At 49.0% G+C, this 23,307-nt stretch overlaps 1 protein-coding gene across 1 annotated transcript in view; it reads left to right on the top strand.

The window, feature by feature from the left end:
- Positions 1 to 23,307, top strand: part of LOC144164798 (neprilysin-1-like) — a 508,128-nt gene that overhangs the window by 473,999 nt on the left and 10,822 nt on the right. Inside the window, exon 19 of the mRNA XM_077695065.1 lies at positions 19,256 to 19,386. Coding sequence (XP_077551191.1) covers positions 19,256 to 19,386 — 131 coding nt within the window. The remainder of the gene's footprint in view (positions 1 to 19,255; positions 19,387 to 23,307) is intronic.

The following is a 23,307-nucleotide window of genomic DNA, read 5'->3' as shown; positions in this document are numbered from 1 at the left end:
CTGGCAAAGGAAATGAAGCAAAGACAACCAATCAGTGGGCGCCCCGGACACGCGGAGAAGAAAAGCCTACAGGCCCACAGTCACGCGGTGCGCCGAGAGGCAAAAATCTCTCACCTTACTGCGTGCGCGGAAAGCTCGCCGCCCCGATGGAGGGTGGCGGTCGCGGCGACGCTCGGTACGCGTCGGGGCTGGGGGGTCTTCCTCGCAGGAGCCGGTGGCGAGCCTGACGGGCCCGGCTTGCCTCGGGCTGGTAGCGCGGGGACGGCCGTGAAGCCGCAAAGTCTCTTCTGCCGTCGCACATGTCGCTTGCCTGTTGTGCCCGCGATGAACGGGCGGATGGCGCGAAAACTGAAGATTCTTGCCAGGTCCAGTAGAAGGAGAACTTGAAGATGAGCAGCAGGAAGCCGAGCGATGAGAAGGGGGAGCCCATGATGGCAGAGGGGGTGTTCGCTACCCCGCACCTATCACCACTTTTGTAACGTAGTATTTTGGTGACATTTAGCACATATGAATTAGAATGAATACACTTGTTACATAGATTACAAAGACAGTCAAAAGATTCAGAGTACTCAACGAAACATGGTTGGCGGGCGAAGGGCTCCCGGCGTCTGGCCCCGACGATCGGCTAGAAGCGGCTCTCCTGGTGTTGCTCGCTCTCTCAATCGCCAGAGGGGCCGCGTTATATTTGCTTTGGGGGGACGCATTGGGGGAAAAAGCGCATCCTAGCGTGTGCGGACCGGGTGGAAAAAGGCTAAGGCACACCCGCAGCCAATCAGGAAGACGCTTCTTAGCTCCAATCAGACATGTCCCCGCCAAAGTGAAAAGGACCAAAAACACAGACACAAGGTTTCGACTCGAAAGCGCGCACTCGGAGAATTACGGGCGTAGAGCAAGTAGTTAGACAAAACACACTAAAGTAAACAGGGGAAAAGGGAAGGTCTTCGGAAGAACACAGCGGCCCGCGTAGGCGCGCAACGGGGGGCCGGAGACGCCAGGGCGTGCGGTAACAGAGGCCGAGGCGAGGGTTCGCTTCCCCCAACAGCCGTCGTCTCCCGGTCGGCCGACGGGCCGACACACGTGCCGGAGCCGTTTCTCAGAAAAATAGGGGGCCACCGCCCAGCCGCGTCCGAAGCGCTTTCGCACACAGCATTTTGGAGGAAGAGCCCTGGCTGTGGGCAGAACTTAAAAAACAACCAGAAAACATCAAGGGATCTCCTCTTCGCGACACCACTATGAATTTCCAAGTTATTCGATGGTCACTTAGGTATGCCTGAGTGTCGCTTCCCTTGATGGCGTGGAAGATTTTGTTCATGTCCGCTGAGGCTCGCTTGAACGTGAGAGCGTTGTCCGAGTACACAGTTTTCGGTATTCCTCTTCTCGCAATAAATCTCCTCAACGCCATAAGAAATGTCTCAGTAGTGAGGTCTCTTACCAGCTCTAGGTGTACCGCCCTGGTTGTAGCGCAAGTAAAGAGCGCTATATAAGACTTCCGCATGCTTCCTTGGTCCGTGTAAAATATGGGGCCCGCGAAGTCTACACCCGTAACCTCAAAGGGGTCCGCCTGAGTCACCCTGTCAGCTGGTAGCGGGGCCTGAGCTTCCGCGGCAGGTCGACAACTCTGTCTTTGACACGGCACGCAGCGTCTTATGGCTGATTTCACGGCTTGTCTTGCACGAATGATCCAGTAGTTCTCACGGAGGTGGGATAACGTATCTCGTACTCCTGCATGTAGAAGCCGCTTGTGTTCCCCGCGAATCAGAAGGCCAGCGTAAGGGTGCCTCGCAGACAGAATGATCGAATGTATTGTTCTCTCTTGCTCTGTACTGTTTTGCAGCCGACCTCCAACCCGTAGCAGTCCTTCGTTGTCTAGGAACGGGTTCAAATCTTTTATCGGGGATTTTCGGTCGAGCGGCTTGGATGCACTGAGGGTCCGTACTTCATTTCCGAATGTTTCCATCTGTGAAATCCTCAGCCAGTACCTCTCCGCCTCGGTCATCTCTTCGGCTGACAGGCTCCCCATCCTTTTCTCCGAAGAGGTTCGGCAGTTGTAGAGGAAGCGCTTGATCCACGCTGTTGTCCGAAGCACTCTAGTGAGGGAACTCTTTTCGCTTAGGTTTATCAGAACAGCTGGTTCACCGTCTGTTACGGTGTTTAGCACCGGCGTTCTGATTTCTTCTTGCCAGAGTTGGGGATCAGCAAGGCAGGGTTCGAAGGCGGGGTACGTTTTGCTTTTGTAGAGCCACTCTGGCCCTTCCCACCATCGCTTAGCATTCACCAAAACTGATGGTAAGATACCCCTGGTTAATATGTCTGCGGGGTTTTCCTTTCCGGGACAGTGCTTCCACACTGCGGGATTGGTCAGTTGTTGTATCTCTTGGACTCGGTTTGAAACAAAAGGCTTCCATTTGGAGGCGGAACTTTTGATCCAGCTTAAGGCTATCGTTGAGTCTGTCCAGCAGTGAACTGTCATGCCTTCAATTCCCAACTGTTTCGTCAGGTTTTTTGCCAGCCGTGCGCCGATAACGGCTCCCATCAATTCCAGTCGCGGTAGTGACAGTCGCTTGAGAGGAGCCACTCTCGCTTTAGCCATCAACAATGTCACCGTGGTGCATCCATTTTCTGTCCTTGCTTTAACATAAGCAACAGCGCCGTATGCCTTTGGGCTGGCATCACAGAACACATGGAGCTCCACTTCTGTGCACGCATAGCTGAGGTCACGAGCGAGCAGCCTAGGTGTTGCGATCTGCCTCAGCATAGGCAGCTGGTGGCACCACTTGTCCCACGGCTCAGCTATATCGGGCGGGAGACTTTCGTCCCAGTCTGTGCCTCGTTCCCACAGGCTATGAAACATTACTTTCGCAGTAGTCGAAATTGGCGCGAGGAAGCCAAAGGGGTCCAACACGCGTGCAGATGCCTGCAGAAGAAATCGCTTCCTGTCTTGTCGCTTGCTCAAAAAGTCAATCAGCGTGTTCATCTCAAACACAAAATCGTCACTTTCTGGCCTCCACTCGACTCCAAGAATTTTTGTCATCGTCACGTCGGAAAATCCGCTTTGGGTTCGATCTGTTTCCAACAATGCCTCTTCGAGCTTGAATTCGTTCGATTTCCATTTACAAAGGTTCATGCCAGTTAGCTGCATGATTTCCTGTGATTCTCGACAAATCTTTTCCGCCTCCTCCAGGTTGTCAGCTCCCGTTACAAGTTCGTCCACGTACAAGTGGTCACGTAGCATCTCTGATGTTGCAGGAAACAAGTTATGCACAGAGTCGAGATGGTGCTTTAAGGTAGCTGCGAGCAGAAATGGACTAGAGGTAACTCCAAAGGGCACTCTTGTCGTTCGATACTCCTTGATCGGAGGAAGAACTTCTCCCCGTCTGGGAACGCTTTCGTACCAAAGGAAGCGTAGTGCATCGCGATCCATTTCCGCAAGCCCAACCTGGAGAAAGGCCTTCTCAATGTCAGCCATGATGGCCACATTGTGCATCCTGAACCTAATGAGGATATCCGACAGGTTCGGATTTAGGTTCGGCCCAGCAGATAGTACCTCATTCAAAGACCGCTGACCTGGTGCGCTTGACGAAGCATCAAAAACTACTCTTAATTTGGTAGTTTCACTGCTCGGGCGTGTTACGCCGCGATGCGGCATGTAATAAACAGGCCCCCTCGGGGACTCACCCGCTTCGGGAACTTCCTCAGCGTTTCCGGTAAGGAGGTAGTCCCGCATCGCTCTGTCGTAGGCCTCAGCCGTGCCTTCACTGCGCAAAAGCTTTGTAGTCAGAGAGGAGAGCCTCGCAAGAGCCGTCGTCTTGTTATCCGCAAGCTCGTGTATGTTTTCTTGCCAGGGAAGGGCAACGCAGTAGCGACCGTCCTTGTAAGCGACGTTTTCTTTGAAGTCCTGTAGCACTTGCTTCTCGGTGTGGGTGTTATCTGGCTTGTCCGTAATGCCTATGTGCTCCAGCTCCCAGAATGATTTTAGCTGCTTGGAAAGATTGTCGTCATCCAGGTCGGCGCTTACCGTTACGCGCAAGACCCCGGTGCTGGCGTGATAGGCGACAGCGGATGACGAAGTTGACGCACTTCCCTGCCTGAATAAATGTTGTTTCTCTCTCTCTCTCTCCCTGCAACGTCCATCCGAAAACCGTCTCCACGGCGACGAGCCCGCTTAGTAGGCGCTTGATGTTACCGGTGGCCACCTCCCAGTAATAATCGGCTCCTAGGAGGAGTCCTACTTCGTCGAGACGGGACCCATCGACCGAGCAGTCGGCGACCTCCATTCCTTGTTCATTAAGGTATGCCACGGTGGTCATCTCAGGAGCTGGTATCACGTCGCAGCAAACATGAGGGGCCTCCAATGCTTCCACTCGGACTTCGTTTCCGCTGTGTTGGTTGCGCAGCCACAGCTCGACGCGGCGGCATTTTCTTTGCTCAGTGGGTCTCCCGTTGCCAAAGGTCATAATTGTCAGTTTTTCCTCTCCCAGGACGCGGAGTTTTAGCCGTCGCGATAGTTCTTGTTTCACAAATGTGCGCTAACTTCCGCCGTCGAGAAGGAGCCTCACTTTGGATCGCTCGTGAGGTCCCTCTGCCCAAACTTGAGCAGTTTGCAGCATAATGTGGACAGCGCCAATCGTCACTGCTGCCTGAAGTGACGACTCTGCGGTAGGCGCCGGCGGGGCCGCAACCTGGCTCGATGGTTCCTGGGCGGGTCTGTGGTTGAGGCCGCAAAGAGCAGTGGCGTGTCGAGCTGAGCACTTCGCGCAAGTGAGCCATTTTGCCGTACGACATTCAGCTGCTCGATGGTTTCGTTTGGTGCATTTGAAGCAACGTCTCTCTTGTTTCAGTATGTTGCTCTTTTGTTCGGGAGAAACACCCGCCTGGCAGTCGGCTGTCAGGTGATCACGTGCTTTGCAAAAGGCGCATGCATTTTCCTTCTTATCCGCGAACGCTGACAGGACTGACGACGATGCCTGCTTTTGGTCGTTTCCCATGCGGTTCGGTTTGTTTCGTGGCGAATGAGACTCTTGAAACCGACAAGTACCGTACTCTGCTCTCTCTCTGCTCTCGATTTCATTTCGCAGGAAGTCTAGAAAACTCAGTAGCTCATCCTCGGTTCCATCACTGCGAGCTGTCTTCCTGCGACAGTACTCCAAGCGAAGCTCCTTTGGAATGCTCTTTCGGAGGACCGTGAGCAGTAGCACTCCGTAGCCGCTCGACGGCACGTCCAACGCCTCCAAACTTCGGACACCAGCCTGAATTTCATCGTACAGCATCCTCAGCCTCCCTGTTTCCTCGACGTTCAGCACGGGTCGAATCGACAGCAACCGCGACATATGATCCTCGATGATCACTTCATCTTTGCCGAACCTCTCCAAAAGGGTTTTCACCGCGATCTCGTAGTTTCTGTCTGTCAACGTAAGGCCTTCGATTGCAGCGGCAGCTCGTCCTGTCAGATAGCTTGAGAGATACTTAAATTTGTCAATGGCTGGAAGCGCTGAATTCTTGTGGATCGTCGACTCGAATTCGTTCCAGAATTTCGGCCATGAGCGCACGTCTCCGTTGTATTTTGCAATTTCGAGCTTCGGAAGTCTGGTGGTTGCCTCCTGTGTTTAAAACGACGTCGTACTTGACGCGGGAGCCGGGGACTGTGTGTTGCTCGTTGAACTGGTGTTAACTTGCGATGAAACCGCCGGGGCAATGTCGCTAGCTGTTCCCATTTTGATAGCTCTTTTGAGGATTGTTTTCATCGAGCTTATTTTTGTGCTGTACGCACTACAGCTGGCCAATTCTTCATCAAGCTGGTCGATGTCGATCTTCTTTTCGACGTTCTCGTTAGCTACTCTAAGCTCTTCAGATTGTTGGATAAGCAAGTCAAACAATTCTTCCAGCTCACCGATCGCTGCTGGTGACGCTTGCAGTAGCTCGTTGGCGGTTGCCATGGTCTTGTCGATGCTGTTGCGAATTGCTGCTTGCTTTCTCTGGAGTCGATCCATGATGCTCTCGGTGTCGCTTGGTCGACTTCTCCCGGGTTTCGGCACCAAAATGCTGAGTAGTGTTTTCTTTGTCGAAAACAGTACGGAAAACCACAGGCGTTAACTTGCCTTTAGATATTAGCGAGTTCCCGCTCAACTGCGCGTAACTTAACGGGGCGGCTGGTGCCGCGCGCGCAGGAGATCTCCAAGGAACGATGCGAACAGTGTGGGGTTCACTTGAAGAACTGTTTTATTATACGCACAGGTATACACTACAGAAAGAGGGTAAGGGCACGAACAAAGAGGAGAGTCTCGGTGCCTCAAATGGCGATGGTTGGCGTCGGTTCGTCTGCAAGCGCGCACACATATAAACACACGTCGCTCGCTGGCGCCGCACCGTCCGGGGGTCTGTGGCACTTCGGTTGCGCTGCATGGTGTAAACAGCGGCCGCTTTTCGTTCCGATCCTCGTCTTCAATTACTTGATCCGGGGCCTCCAAAGTCCTGCCGAGCTCTTCCCCGTCAGCGACGTGTAAACCTTAGACACGCCTTCCGAGAACGGAGGAATTCTTAACAGTCCGTCCGACAGTCGCATCCTCCATGTGAGCAAATGAGCCGGCCTAGCGCAGGACCGGCAGAGGTAAACGTCAGGATCTCCCTGGGATTTCTCCACTGAAGTGCCCCCTCGTATGAATACGGCTTCACGTGCGGGAGTTGCCGGGCGCAGCGCACGACAGTTTTGGGTGGTCATATGGACAGCCTGATTTATACAAAATTCGACCTTCAGCTACCCCCCCTCTTAAACCGACACTGCGATTGGGCGCATTAAAAGCGTCTCTAATTACACAGCCGTCGCGCGCTGAATTAAATGAGGTGTCCACACGTAATCAGCTACTTATTGTCTACTTATGGTTCATCAGCTACTTATCGAAACAACAAAATACAAGACGAAAAAAATTTGTGTCAGTGCCCCTTTAGTGTAAGCATATTGCCGCGAACCATGTACGTGTTTGTTTATTTATTTTCTTTTTAATGCCCGGTTGCGCCCGGCTCTGTTATCTGTGTCCCATGTGAAGCGCGTGTTCCCTTCTTTATTTTTATGCTGCACGGGCTATCTCATTCAGATAAGCAGACTGTTTCGCCCTAAAGTCGCTAGCCCAGAATAATCTTCTGTGATCTACAATGTTCTGGACGTGAATCGACGGTTACAGAAACACTTGTGGCGAAAGATAAAAGCATGCAGAGCAGACGCCGCGGCATTCGATTCGACGACACTCGCCTGTGCAAGTCACTTTGTGCACCGCTGCTTCGCCGCCTCTGTATTCTTTTTGAGTTATTAGGGGAGCACAAGCTCGCTCCAATAAACTTGTTTCTCCTGCAAGACAACTGCGTCGTCCTTGGCTTCGTGACATCTGGTGGAGGTGCTGGGTACTAAGCCTTTATGCTCTGTTCGACATCTGGAAGCAGCCAAGCCAGTCCAACCAGAGAAAGCCGCCGACTGCAGCGATTGCTACCCGAGTTCGGTCTTCTGCCAGAAGGGCCCTACAGAAGGAACGCTGCAACCAACACCATGGTGCAAGAAACAACGTCGCCAATCGTCCTGCAGCAGCCCCGAGAACCGCCAGCGTTCTGGGGAGCCCCCGCTGAAGACCCCGAAGAATGGTTGGAGAAGCTGGAGCGCGTCCGCATCTTCAACAGGTGGGATGATGAAGAAACTTTCCGGCATGTCTTCTTTTACTTAGAAGATGCTGCTCGAAGTTGGTTCGAGAACCATGAGAACTCTTTGACCGACTGGACTCAATTCAAAAGGGAGTTCCCTAAGACCTTCAATACCGTGGTGAGAAAAGGGCGAGCCGTGCTGTTGGTTGAAACTCGAATGCAGCACCCCAACGAAGGGGTCGTGATCGTCCTTGAGGGGATGAAGCAACTATTTCGCCGCGCGGACCCCGAAATGACCGAAGAAAAGAAGTTCCGCTTCTTAATGCGCGGTGTGAAGGAGGAATTGTTTGCTAAACGTGTCCGCAACCCGCCCAAAACCGTCGCCGAATTTGTGACCTAAGCCAGCACAATTGAGAAAGCTAATGAAATGCGTACTAAGCAGTATGACCGCAACTTTGTTGGCGCGGCCAATGCGAACTATGTCTACAGCATGCGGATTGAAGCAGGCAGCCTACGTGAGGCTATCCGCGCAATAGTGAGAGAGGAGCTGCGGAAACTTCTCCCCACGCCGCCGCAGCCGCAAGTCGCTTCCCTTACCGATATGATTAGGAAAGAAGTGCAGCAAGCTCTGGGAAGCTCAACGAGTCAGAAGCACCCCGCCACCCGCAAGCCATGTCGTACGCGGCTGCTGTTCGCCGGCCTCACCCAACTGCGCCCTACCGTAACGAAACTCCGTACCGTCGCCCCGTGTCGCCGGCCCGACCACGTGCGGTGCAACCCCCCGCCCCAAGGAAGACCCAGGTGTGGCGAACGCCCGATAATCGACCGCTGTGTTACCACTGCGGAGAGGCCCACCACATCTACCGTCGCTGCCCCTAATAGAGGCTCGGTTTGCGAGGCTTCTCCGTAGACGCACCACGCCCCCGACCCGGCCAGTGCCCTACTGAGATCGAAGACTACCTGTCCAGCACCAACCGAGGACCAGCCCGATAATAATAATAATAGTGCCTTTATTTTCCATCCACAATGATGTAGGAAGAGAGGGAAAAAAAGCTAATCTGGTTAGCTTGACGGCGCTCCCTACTCCTGGAATAATACATAGGTAATTCAAGAGGCACGCAGCACACCACAAAGCGCAAAAAAGTAAGTAACAAAAAAAAGCAATTGCGCTGTATTTACAGGTGTTCCGAAAAAAAAGAAACAGAAAAGAAAAGGAAAATGGGAATCGGCCGCAAAATTCACCAACGCTTTCTTTAACACTGGAAGAACTAGCAGGCTAGTAAAACAGCAAAGCAAAATATAAAAAGAAACAAACAACAAAAAACACCTTCAGAAAAAACTTCTCCATTTCACTCCGCAACGTAGGGCTGACACGAACAGTTTAAAACTAGAAGTAAACATAAACAAGAAAACACTTTTGCTTGGCAACGCAACGTTGATTGTAGACCAGCGCACGGTTCCGAAATATACAAACAACTATTGCAACATTAAAAACGCTTTTTACGCAGAAAACCACTTTTGACCGTGAGATAGCGAAAAGGAACAAACCATCGATTGCACTCAATACAACAAAAACAGAAATAGAGAACAGCCACGATTAGCTTTCGTTACGGCTGCAAATAAACACTCGTAAATCCCTTTTCTTCACAGTATTCAAATTTATAATTGAATTTAAGTTTAACATCTCCGGAAATTTATGTCTTAACATTTCTTGTCCCTAGTTTGTTCTCAACGACGGAATGTTCCAAACACCACGGCTGCGTGTTGCGTGTATCGCGAGTCGTTTCTGTAAAGCGGCTAAACTGTGAAAGACATTACTTAGGCTTTTTATTCCCATTTTAAAGCTGATGCACATACGGTAGGCATAAATATTATAGACAGTCATTATTTCGTATTTTCGAAATAACAAATGCGAAGGATAATCATACGAGACGTTTGCTACGTTTCCTAGCATTTTTTTCTGTAAGACATGTAATTTGTGTAGATTGACAGCCCCCGTATGTCCCCAAATTAAGCAGCAGTTATTTAGGTGTGAAACAAACTAGGAGTTATAAATAAGAAGCTTCACTCGAGTAGGGAGGATCTGTTTGTTGACGAAAGTAAGGCCAGTAATGCGAGATAACTTCGATGCGACATACTCTAGGCGCTCGTTCCATTTCATGCTCTCTGAGAAAATTACAACCAGTGTTTTAAATGATCTGACTATTTTTACGTTCGCGCCACATAGCTCAAAATTCATAACGCGGTTAAGTTGCGTATTCTTAGTGTGAAACACAATAGCTTTAGTTTTATTAGTATTTATTTTCAGTCCATTGAAATTTGCCCATTTTCCTAGTTCTACAAGACTTTTATTTGCTTTCAATTCTATTTCATTTGCCGATGAAGCGGAAAATAGCGCAGTGGTGTCATCTGCATAAATGACAAATTTCGCTTGGTTATCAATCTGTCAGATATCGTTAACAAAAATATTAAATAAAAATGGGCCTAATATGCTGCCTTGTGGCACACCTGATAGGATAGGTTTCACGGCGGATGTGTGCACATTAATCTGAACGAACTGCATTCGGCTGCTTAAATAGGATTTTAGAAGCATCAAAGGCGTTCCTCGGAAGCCGTAGTATTCTAGCTTTTCCAGTAAGAGTGAGTGATCCAGATAGTGGAAAGCTTTGGTAAAATCCACGTATATACCAACAGCCAACTTTCTTTCTTCAAAAGCGTTCAAAATAAATTCTTTTTGCTCTAAGAGTGCAAGCTCTGTTGATCGGTGCTTCCTGAAACCGAATTGAGCGTCGGTCAGCAACTTCAGCTTATCGCAGAAGTGAGACATTCTAGATAAAATTACCTTTTCCAGTCCTTTTAAAAATAGAGGCAGTATTGACACTGCCCTGTAGTTTCCGATATCATTCCGGTCGCCTTTCTTGAACAAAACACTGACCCTGGCGAGTTGCATATGTTGCGGGAAAACACCTTGGGGTAGGCAAAGGTTAAATATATGTGTTAGGATCGGTAGTATAAGATCTAACACAAACTTTACGGGTTTTACTTTAATTCCATAGGCATCACAGCTTTCGCTGTTGTTCAATTCCAGAAAAACTGAGTTCACCTCGTTATCGCCTACCGGGCGCAAAAAAATGTCTCATTACTCCTGAATTTAAAAGTATTCAGTGTATTGCTACTAATACCTCCTTTTACTAAATTAACCAAAAAATTTCCCGCATTTCCCCGAGGGGAAGAATGTGAAAGTGCGAATGCACGAGTTGAATTTGCGCGGTTCGGTAATGTTCGCGAAAGAGAGATCACACACACACACACACACACACAACTACAGAGAAAGAAAGATGCATTTATTCACAGACACCTATTTGTGTTGTCGTTGTACTTGATTGCTAGAGCGGATCTCAGCTTTTAAATTTCGTGTCAGTACTCCTTTAAGCGGGTGCATTAGCCCTTCTCACGCCCGATTCCTGGCCAATCCCCCACGTGGGTATGTGCCATGTCAGCGGCCAGGCAGCGCGCGCCCATCTCCCCCCGTTGCCAAGGAAGACGAGGAGATTCCTGGCCAATCCCCCACGTGGGTATGCTATGCGGACATCGCCGGTGGACGCAGGTTCATGGTCGCTTAAGAAGTGCATTCGCACTTAATATTCATTGAAAGCGTTGGCCAGACAACCACCTGACAGCTCGTTTCCATCTTTATTAATCTTTGTTACCGAATTGAAATTTGGAGCACGGTTTAAAACTGCGTTCAGTTTTTTTCCATGTAACATCCGTCCTTTTTGAAGTAGCGTTAAAGTATTCGCAAAAGTAATTGTTTCTTGCGGTTTTCAGTTCTTTAGTGACTTTGTTACGGAAAGACTTGTAGATCTTAAACTCTTTGGGATCGCGAGATTTCTTAAACCTTTTATACAGTTTATCTTTCGTATTAATTTTATTAAGCAGCTGAGGAGTGATCCAGGGTTTGCGGATCTTACTAGATTGCCGAATGGTTTTGAATGAAAAACACTCCTTGTACAGAGCTAAAAAAGTATCAAAGAAGGAATTGTAGGTGCGTTCCGCGTCCCCTACAAACACATGTCGCCAGTCACAAGTACGCACCTTATCTCGAAAAGCGCACAGATTAGTATCCGTTACTGCTTGATACAATATTGGTGGCACAGTCTGTTTCTTTTTTAAACTGGTTTTATAAAGGCATAAGTAGATGCCATTGTGATCACTTATGTCGCTGATAATTACACCCGATTTTAGTTTTGTCGTTGTGCCGGTCACACGTGTAGGAGCCACAATTACGTTTCTGCATCCAAGCGACTGTATAAGTTGTTCGAACTCATTTTGCATTGGAGTATCAGCAAGCATATTGATATTAAAATCACCCCCTAAAACAACATCACATTTCATTTCGTTTGCATAGGCTAGCAAGGATTCGACAAAAATGTAAAAATTACGCAGGTTGCCATCAGGAACCCGATACACGACGGAAATGATAATGTGATTTGATACTAGGGTTAGGACTTCATAGTCTTGATTCTGACAACAGTATTGCGATAGTATTTCGCACGAGATATGTTTCCGCACCATCAATGATACACCTCCCCCGCGGCCACTAGATCTATTCTGTATGAAATTGTCGTGCTTTGGCAAACTAAACACATTGGTACTGTCAACGTACCAAGTTTCAGTTAACAAGATTATATCAAATACTACTTGAAATTCATTGAAGAGCACTTCAAGTTCTGCGGTTTTATTTTTAGCCGATCGGGTGTTCAAGTGAAAGAAAGTTAATGAATGTGCTAGTTCCTTCCGACAAGCATTTTGAAAATCCCTTGGCAGTATGTATTCACTGTCCATTTTACTGGAAATCACTGCCGAAGACGCATGCGCGAAGCCTTAGTCTAGCGAATCTAGATCCCGTTCATTGCGTACAATGAAAGAATTATCACCGTCACCACGTTTCACAAGTATTTTGTTGTTCCTGTGCCAGGCATATCGGTAGCCGTTGTTCTGAGCCCAGGCCTTTGCCACTGCAAGCAAATGCCGGCTTCTCTTGGTCAAGTTTTCTAAAATGAAGAAATTGAATTTTGATCGATTCAGTTCAGTCTTTTTTTTTCAGAAATTAGTCCTTCACAGCGTGATTTGAAAATCGAACGATAATGCCTGGAATCTTATCTCTACTTGCCGGTAGCCTGTGCACAGATACAACGTCACTAGAAGTAAGATGAGGAACGTTGATTTTTGTAGCGACTTCATTCACTTTTGCCTACAAGTCCTCATCCTCTGCAACAGGAATTCCATGAAATTCCAAGTTTTACTTCCTACTTTGCCATTCTAGGTCATCAATGTCTTGCGCAATCTGTTCAGCCTCACATGCGTGCTCTCGCATTTGGAATCTTGACACCCTTTTTTTGAGTGCAGCTATTTCTTTATCCTGATTGCTCAGCTGTTCAAGAATTTGGTCATGCTTGTCTGACATCACTTGCACCGACTGCTCGATTTTTTCCGCTGTAGATTTGAGCGTCATAAGGCCGTCCAGCTTCGAGTGCAAGGCCGCAAATGAGGCAGCAAAATCAATGGGCTCTTCGTTTTTCCTGCCGTTAGAGTTCACGCGCTTGCAAGAATGGCAGTGCCATTCGTTGCGCCACGACTCTGCTTTAGATCTAAAAGTTTTTTTTTGGAAACACCACAGCAGCTGCCGAAGTGATACCTATCGCAACAACCCCCGCACCTGAAGCCCTCATCTTTGGCCCACACTTCACTACAGCACGGGCAATCATCCCCCTCTTCGGACGACATGGTTGCAGTAAATTATACAAAAAACAAAAAAACGATCAATGTGCACATGAACAACAGAACAGGTGCAACAGTAATGGCAGCATCAGCAGCAGCGGCTAGTATATTGCAACGTGCAGTCCAAATAAGTCTTCAAAAACTAACCTGCAACAATGCAGTGTCGTTGATTAGGTCACGTCGATGTGCTGCCGCTGCTGCCTACTTGATCGACGAGGACGATGTTCGGCTTTTTGTAATGGTTTCACAGGAATAGGTACCGCCACAGTCGACGTGCGGCTGTTGCTGTTGACCAAGTATGCACAGAAGAACGTTTGCGCAGAAGAGTCTGATGATCTTTCGAAGAAATTCAGCGTGCCTTCATCCTGGAAGTATGGGTGGCTGGGTCCATGCCTGCAACAGTGCAGTGTCGTTGATTCGGTCACGTCGATGTGCTGCCGCTGCTGCCTACTTGATCGACGAGGACGATGTTCGGCTTTTTGTAATGGTTTCACAGGAATAGGTACCGCCACAGTCGACGTGCGGCTGTTGCTGTTGACCAAGTATGCACAGAAGAACGTTTCCGCAGAAGAGTCCGATGGTCTTTCTAAGAAATTCAGCGTGCCTCCATCCTGGAAGTATGGGCGGCTGGGTCCATGCCTGCAACAGTGCAGTGTCGTTGATTAGGTCACGCCGATGTGCTGCCGCTGCTGCCTACTGATTCAACCGTTCACCGTCGCTCTACCGGTACCAGTCGCCGAACCGGCGCAGCACTGCTGACTTCTCACGTGGAACGTCCCCAAGCCCACGCGGGGAAAACTAAAAGCAGCAACTTCTGGAGGTAATGATGCAGGACCGCGGAAAAATGAAAACCCCCCAACGACGCAGCGACTCGCTGAAGACCATGATTCACGACACGCCCTCAGCCCGACGACCCGATCTAACACTGACGTGACTTCCGAACATGAAGACAGCAAAACGGCGCGACGTGTACCCGTCACGACCGAACATGCCGCTGAGAATAGGACGAAGACGACGACGCATAGTGCCCGACCGTCAACACGTACAAGCAGAGATACGACGCCACGACGCACCCGGAACTCGGGGAAGACGGCGTCCGATGTTCAGCTGTACATCGACGGCTTTGATGTAGTCGCTCTCAAAGACACGGGAGCCGACTATAAAGTAATGAGCGGGCCATTTGCGTCTAAGCTGAAAAAAGTTATGACCATATGGGATGGCCCGCACATACGCACAGCAGGAGGCCACCTCGTGACGCCAAGTGGAACGTGCACATCACGTGTCACCATAGACGGCACAACGTACCCTGCGGCGTTCGTCGTTCTGCCTAACTCCTCCCGCGACGTAATTCTTGGAATGGATTTTGTGATGGACAACGGTGCAATACTCGATCTGCAGACCAAGTCAATAACTTTTTACCCCATCCCTCTATGACGCCGGAGCCGAACCCCCAACGTCATGCTGCTGTAAGGATTTCCGATGATCATGTCACCCTGCCACGCCGCGCAAGCTTGATGATCGCAGTCTACTGTGAAGATGCTGCTCCTGACGTCGACGCTATCGTAGACAGTAATCAAAGGTTGCTTCTCAACCGCGGTCTCTCCGTCGCTAGAGGCATTGCGCGCTTTAAGCAATGCAAATCCCATGTTTTGGTCACCAATTTCACCGAGGAGTACCATCATCTAAACAAGGGCGCTGCAATTGCGTTCCTCGAAGAAACGCAAGAAGCAAGTCAAGTGATCGCGGTCGCAAACTTTGAATGCGCACGCGCAGATGCTTCCAAGCCGCCGCAACCTTTCGAAGTGTACCCGGCGCTGCCGCAAGAAAATCGGGACAGATTGCTGGATTTGCTCCATCGCTACAGCGAGTGTTTTTCGGCAAACTCAAAATTACGTCAGACACCCCTAGCGAAGCACGAATTATAACCGAAGATGGAGCCCGACCTACCCGACAGTCACCGTACCGCGTCTCTTCACACGAGCGGGAAGCCATCCGGACTCAAGTCGACGACATGCTCAGCGACGACATAATACAGCCATCGAAAAGTCCGTGGGCTGCGCCGGTCGTACTCGTGAAGAAAAAAGACGGCACATTAAGGTTCTGTGTTGACTACCGGCGACTGAACAAAATCACCAAAAAGGACGTGTACCCCCTGCCACGAATCGACGACGCCCTCGACCACCTCTGCCATGCGAAGTACTTCTCATCGATGGATTTGAAGACCGGCTACTGGCAAATTGAAGTGGACGAGAGAGACCGAGAGAAGACTGCATTTATAACCCCGGATGGCCTATACGATTTCAAGGTGATGCCTTTCGGGCTGTGCACGGCGCCAGCAACGTTTCAACGAGTCATGGACACGGTGCTAGCTGGCCTGAAGCGGCACACCTGCCTCGTATACCTCGACGACGTTGTCGTATTCGCCCGGACTTTCGACGAACACCTCGCAAGGTTGGAGTCTGTACTCGAGGCCATTCGTACGTTGGGGTTAACGCTAAAGCCTGAAAAGTGCCGTTTCGCGTACGAGGAACTCAAGTTCTTGGGCCACGTCGTCAACGCCGCGGGAGTCCTACCTGACCCAGCAAAAACTTCAGCCGTTGTGAACTTCCCAAGACCGAACGACAAGAAGGGCGTGTGAAGATTTCTCGGACTGTGTGGATACTACCGGCGCTTCGTCGCAAACTTCGCACGCATTGCAGAGCCACTCACACACTTGACGAAAGATAGCACCGATTTTAGCTGGGACAACGACCCAGAAAAGGCATTCTGCGACGTGCAAAAATGCCTGCAAAGCCCGCCCGTACTCGCTCATTTCGACGAAAACGCCGAAAGGGAAATGCACACGGACGCCAGTGATATAGGCTTGGGTGCCGTCCTCATCCAAAAACAAAGCGGTTGCGTAAAGGTAATCGCCTATGCCAGCCCTGGTCTGTCGAAGGAGGAGAAGAACTACTGTGCCTCTGAGAAAGAGTGCCTGGCAATTATATGGGTGATTTCAAAATTTCGCCCATACCTGTATGGAAAACCATTCACGGTTGTGACAGACCACCACGCGCTGTGTTGGCTCGCCATTTTTGAAGGACCCCTTTGGCCGTCTTTTGCGGTGAAGCTTGCGTCTGCAGCAGTTCGACGTTACAGTAGTCTATAAATCCGGCAGGAAACACTCCGATGCCGACTGCCTGTCGTGCGCCCCGTCGACCCACCACCCCAAAACTCTGATGAAGAGAGCGGTTCTTCGGAATCGTGACGGAGAGCGACCTAGCCGCCCAGCAGCGTGCCAACCCCGACTTCCGCGTCATAATCGACCACTTCGAAGGATGCAACGTCGCCGTTCCTGGGACCTTCAAACGCAGCTTACCAGTGTTCAGCCTGAGAAACTCCGTCCTCGTGAAGACGAATTTCAGCCCCGGAACAAGAACGAATTACCTTCTTGTCATCCCCGCAAGCCTTCGTGACCACATTTTGCGAGCGAGCCACGATGACCCGTCTTCCGGACATCTTGGCACAGCCCGCACAATTGGAAAATTCGAGAAGAAGTACTACTGGCCCCGCCTTACATCCGACGTCACCCACTACGTCCGGAGCTGCCGTGACTGCCAGCGACGAAAAACGCCACCGACATGATCCGCCGGACTTCTACAGCCGATCGCCGTCCCATCGAGGCCCTTCCAACAGATTGGAATGGACCTACTGTGCCCGTTCCCTACGTCACTATCCGAGAACAAGTTGATTGTCGTAGCAACAGACTACATGACGCGCTACGCAGAGACCGCCGCTCTTCCGAGGAGGACTGCACAAGAAGTCGCGAAGTTCTTTATTAACCAAGTTGTGCTGGGACATGGAGCCCCTGAAGTCCTAATCACGGACCGCGGAACGGCCTTCACTGCGGAGCTGATGCAAGGAATCTTACGCTACAGCAACACGGATCACCGAAGAACGACGGAGTACCACCCCTAAACGAACGAACTTACGAAACGTCTGAACAAGACGATCGCGGATATGCTGTCTATGTACGTCGACGTTGAACATAAGACTTGGGACGACGTCCTGCCGTATGTCATGTTTGCGTAGAAAACAGCGACCCAGGACACTACGCAGATCACACCGTTCGAGCTTGTCTACGGAAGACGACCGACTACGATGCTCGACGCCATCCTTCCGCATGTAGAAGACTACGACCTCAACGCCGACGTCCAAGATTACCTTCAACTTGCGGAGGAGGCCCACCAGCTCGCTCGAGTTCGTATAACGGACCAGCAGCTGGTGGATGCCGGCCGCTACAACCTCCGACGCCGAGACGTTGAGTACCAACCAGGGGATCGTGTGTGGGTTTGGACTCCCATCCGACGACGCGGACTCAGTGAGCAGCTTCTGCGACGGTATTTCGGACCCTACCAGAGTGTACGACGTGTTGGCCAATTAACCTACGAAGTGATCCCCAATGGTGATTCCGGCACATTACGACGACGCACGCTATCCGAAGTCGTCCACGTGGTCCACCTCAAACCGTACTTCGCAATGTGACAGACTTTTTTTTTTGTTTTGTTGTTGCAGTTTGTTCGGACTGTCGTTTTATTTTAGCATCGGGTCGATGCACTCTTAGAGGACGGAGTTTCTCAGGCTGAACACTGGTAAGCTGCGTTTGAAGGTAAAGCCGCGAACCATGTACGGGTTTGTTTATTTATTGTTTGTTTTTAGTGCACGGCCGCGCCCGCCTCTGTTATCTGTGTCCCATGCGAAGCACGTGTTCCATTCTTTATTTTTATGCCGCACGGGCTATCTCATTCAGATAAGCAGACTGTTTCGCCCTAAAGTCGCTAGCCCAGAATAATCTTCTGTGATCTACAATGTTCTGGATATGAATCGACGGTTCCAGAAACAGTCGCGCCGAAAGATAAAAGCCTGCAGAGCAGACGCCGCGGCATTCGGTTCGACGACACTCATCTGTGCAATTCACTTTGTTGACCGCTGCTTCGCCGCCTCTATATTCTTGTTGAGTAGTTAGGGGAGCACAAGTTCGCTCCAATAAACTTGTTTCTCCTGCAAGACAACTGCGTCGTCCTTGGCTTCGTGACAATATATATGTAATCGTAGCCCAACCCAGAGTACTGTTAGGACCGAGATCAACGCCAACCGCGCGCAACGTCACGTCTGAACGGCTTCATTCTGCTGATGTTAATGAGTGAACGTACATCTACGCTTAGAGGCTAACCCGCCCTTGACATGGAGGGAGCGGCCACAGGGTGGCATGCACACGCATTCGTGCTTCATAATCATGGCGGATGGCGGTGTATCACCATGCAGTCAATCAATGAATCGGTCAAAAACTTTCAGCAAAAGCACTACGAGGATACTCCACAATCAAAGTATGTGCCCTAATCCTGTATCCATCACGCGTACGCTGAAACAATTGTTCCGTACCCACAGAAAAACCCATATCAGGGGCGGGGTAGTGGACAACGCTTTGTTGGCCAGAATGCATGCTGCTTTAGCACTATTTCCGTGGTTGGCGCGGCCAAACCACCTGCGAAGATTGTGACGAGCTTAATGGCGCCATTAGTCGAGTGTCGTCGTAGAGACTTCTTAAGAACGGTAGGTTCAAACGCAAGGTAGTTACGAGGCGTAATAACCGCGAATTCCAACAACCCAGCTCACAACAAATCACTTGAAGAGTGATTATAGGCCTAACTGCCATTCATCAAGTCAATCTTCGAAAAACATGGCAGGGCTTCTGAAGTGAACCTTGCGGTTTTTTTAAAGCGGCCTCTTAGAATGTTGTTTTTGTTGATGGCAAGGTTTGTATTTTCGTTTTGATTGTTTATAAATTTTACCCTTTTTTCTGCTTATCCAGAGCACCAGTACAATGGAGACGGACAAAAGGGAAACGGGTGGAGTAACACAAGTGAGGAGGAATTTAATGAGAAGGCATACTGCTTCGTGGATCAGTACGCCAATATAAGTGTGGAGAGGGTTGGGTTGAGGGTAAGAATTTTTGCTTGAGTGTGTTTTTAAATGGTATTATGCGACTGCAGAAAGCTGGACTTCCATATTTTAGTTTAATGGTGTTAACTCATTGGTAATACCATCGTAGTATTTAAATACCCTGCATGTTTCTTTTTTTTTGTGTTGTTACGTGCGGTGCTATAAATATTGTGTTTCCTCCGCATACTGTAGCCTAATCATCTGCTCTAGAACACAAAGCCATCCAAGGAACAGACTTGCATGGTGTATTCAATGGAAGGTAAAAAGTGGAGTACCAACAATGTATCGCCTTCAAACGTGGCATCTGATTCCCCAACCATTGTCTTCTTTATTCCTAACTAGTGGTGGTACACGGTGATGCAAATTGACCAGAACACCAATGTATATAAAATATTTTGAAGTAGTCGTTAGTTTTCATAATTACTTAGTTCACCGTAGAGTCAATTCATGGCCTGAATATATGGAATTAATCGGGTCAATACACGCGCTCCTACCGGAGGCGAGTTCTTACGAAACGGCTGCAACACATATTTTACTCGTTTATTCGAAGTATCCCGTAATAAATTGTACGGCTTTGGTGGGCTAAAATGACTCGTCAACCATGGGAAGTGTTAATTCAGTAGGTGTGATGGATATCAGTCACAGAGTTATCCATACCGTTACAATCATGTGCCCGACCTACCTACCGGCCGACTCACTCACTCACTCACTCGTCAACGCACAGCCGGAACTGCGGGACCTACAAACTTGAAATTTCGAAGGTACATTTCTACAAAGGCATTGGGGCTCCCCGAAGGCAGGATAAGGTTTGACAGCACGCGGTGTGTTCCATAATCACACGACCCCCGTAGGAGCCCATGAACAACACCTGGCGGCAATTCTAAGTGCGATGCACTTCTTAAGTGACCCTGAACCTGCGTCCACCGGCGATGTCCGCATAGCATACCCACGTGGGGGATTGGCCAGGAATCTCCTCGTCTTCCTTGGCAACGGGGGGAGATGGGCGCGCGCTGCCTGGCCGCAGACATGGCACATACCCACGTGGGGGATTGGCCAGGAATCGGGCGTGAGAAGGGCTAATGCACCCGCTTAAAGGAGTACTGACACGAAATTTCAAAGCTGAGATCCGCTCTAGCAATCAAGTACAACGACAACACAAATAGGTGTCTGTGAATAAATGCATCTTTCTTTCTTTGTAGTTGTGTGTGTGAGTGTGATCTCTCTTTCGCGAACATTACCGAACCGCGCAAATTCAACTCGTGCATTCGCACTTTCATATTCTTCCCCTCGGGGAAATGCGGGGAATTTTTTAAAGCGACAGTGTTTGTTGGTCTCCAAGAAAACGAAAGAGTACCAGACTGTCGTGATAAAAATACAGGTTGGATCGGCGTTTCCCGCCGCAAAAAAAAAAAAAAAAAAAACGGCAACGCGGTAAAAAATGTTGTCGCGAAGAGTCGCACACGGTCCGAACAGAGACGGTGCAAGCAAGGCGAATGCACGAAAATTGAATTGACTTTAACAAATCCTCGTTGCATTCATCATGGTAGTTGGGAGGAAAAAGAAAGAGAATATGAGGGTGTGGCAGTTGCAGGGGAGAGCTGTGTTTAGGCGGCAGCGCCAGCTGAAACGTCTTCCGCCAACAATTTCAGCGAAGCAAGCACATCTGCGGCCAATTTGTTCAAGCGACGCCAGTGTGGGCTGATGAGTTGCGCCGTCGGTGGTGGTGTGCGCCAAGATGCCCTGTGGCAAAGTCAACTTCATCCACGTGCTCTAATGACAGATCGAATTATAGATTGAAACATTCCCGGGAATTCCGTTCGTGGGCACAGCCAACGCTCGCCGTTCGCCGCTGGCGCGGGAGTGCGCGCACGAGGGTTGCGATATTGGCGATATTTATTTATTTATTTATTTATTTATTATTTATTTATTTATTTATTTATTATACCTGAAAGGCCCCTGTACAGGGGTTTTACATGAGGGGTGGGCATACATTAATAATACAGTCGTTGAAAGTCAGTGCAAAATTTCTTCAATGGCTTGGTGAAAACGGATGGGACTGGAGTGGACCACGGCTTCGGTGGGAAGGTCATTCCAGTCTTTGGCTGATTTTATAAAAAAAGAATTCCGATGGGCAGAGGTGAGCATCTTTCCTGGGTAAACAGCCAATGGGTGGTGGACGTGGTCGGAGTGACGATGTACTTCTTTAATGACGTTGGGAGCTGTTCGAGAATGATAAAACTTATGAAAAAAGCAGAGCCGCATAACTTTGCGCCTTGTTTCTAGTAGAGGAAGATTAGCTTGACTTTTTAGATTAATGACGCTAGTGTGGTAAGAATAGCCCTAAAAAATAAACCTTGCCGCACGGTTTTGTACAGATTCAAGTGTATTAGATAAGTTAGAAAGGTGGGGATCCCAGATTGCACATGCGTATTCGAGTTTCGGTCTATAAGTGTTTGATAGGTTAGCAATTTGACGGATGTAGAACAAAAACGTAAATTTCGGCGCAAGTACCCAAGAACGCGATTGGTATCATTGGTGACGTTAGTAATGTGAGTTGTCCAAGTAAGATCCTGGGTTAAAGTTACACCTAGATACTTATAGGTTTTTACAGACGAAACGTTACAATTGCCAATTACATAGCAATGCGAAATGTAGGCCGGCCTGCGACGGAATGAGCTTGCTGAGGTTTTAGTAACGTTTAAATACATTAACCATGTATCGCACCAATTTTTAATAATATTAAGGTCGCGCTGGAGAATTATATTATCAGTGCTATTGTAGATGGGACGATATAGGACGCAATCTTCAGCGAAAAGACGTATGTTAGACTGGATATTAGCTGGCCAGTCGTTGATGTAAATTATGAATAGCAAGGGTCCCAAAACTGTTCCTTGAGGCACGCCTGAGAGAACGGGAGATAGGCTAGAAGAGTGTGAGTTGGCGAATACAAACTGCTTACGGTTAGTTAGAAAATTTTGCAACCAAGCAAATACAGCGGGGTCAAGGTTTAGACGAGATAACTTTAAAAATAATCTGTTATCTGGGACTTTATCAAATGCCTTTCATGTACATTCATGTCCAGGTTAGTACTTATGTCGTTAATAAATAAAGCTAACTGGGTGTCGCATGATAGTCCTTTAAGAAAGCCATGTTGATTGGGGGTGGAAAAAGTTAAGGGACGTTAGGAATTTTGTAATGTGGGAATAAATAACATGTTCCATGAGTTTACACGAGATACTAGTAAGCGAAATAGGACGGTAGCTGTTTTGTGACGATGGATTGCCTTTTTTTTTGGTACTGGAATGATCTTGCCCACCTTCCACTCCTGCGGGACCACTCCAGATGATAGCGACTGTTTGAAAATGAGCGAGAGTATAATAAACCTTGCCTTGAAAAAATAAACCTTGCCGCACGGTTTTGTACAGATTCAAGTGTATTAGATAAGTTAGAAAGGTGGGGATTTTTGAGGATTTTGGAATTGATGCCATCCACGCCTGATGAAGAAGTGAGCTTGAGCGATTCAATCAGTTTCAAGATACCGTTAGCCTCAAAGGTAATGCCGGGCATGATTGGGTGATCGTAGAAAGGAAAGTTCGGTAATTCTGTATCGGGCTCCTTCGTGAACGCCGAGCAAAAGGAAGAATTTAATTTACGGGCAACATCAGACACTGGAATCGGACAATTATGTTCGTCATACAAGCAGATGGGTTTCGAATGGTTCGGATTTATTGCTCTCCAGAATTGTTTAGGGTTATTCTGTAGCATGGTGGGCAGAGATGTAGAGAAGAAAGACCGTTTAGCTTTAGCCGAAAGCGATAGGAAAAGTTTCTCAGATTGGCGATACCTGTCCCAAGCACTAGCATTGTTTTTTATTTTAGCCGCTTTATATTGCCGCTTCTTTTTGTTCTTAAGGCGTTTAAG

Source organism: Haemaphysalis longicornis, unplaced genomic scaffold (assembly GCF_048455015.1).
Source record: "Haemaphysalis longicornis isolate Haplotype H1 unplaced genomic scaffold, Haemaphysalis longicornis Haplotype H1 scaffold_14, whole genome shotgun sequence".
NCBI classification, from domain to species: Eukaryota; Metazoa; Arthropoda; class Arachnida; order Ixodida; family Ixodidae; genus Haemaphysalis; species Haemaphysalis longicornis.
This window is presented reverse-complemented; position numbering and strand designations above follow the sequence as displayed.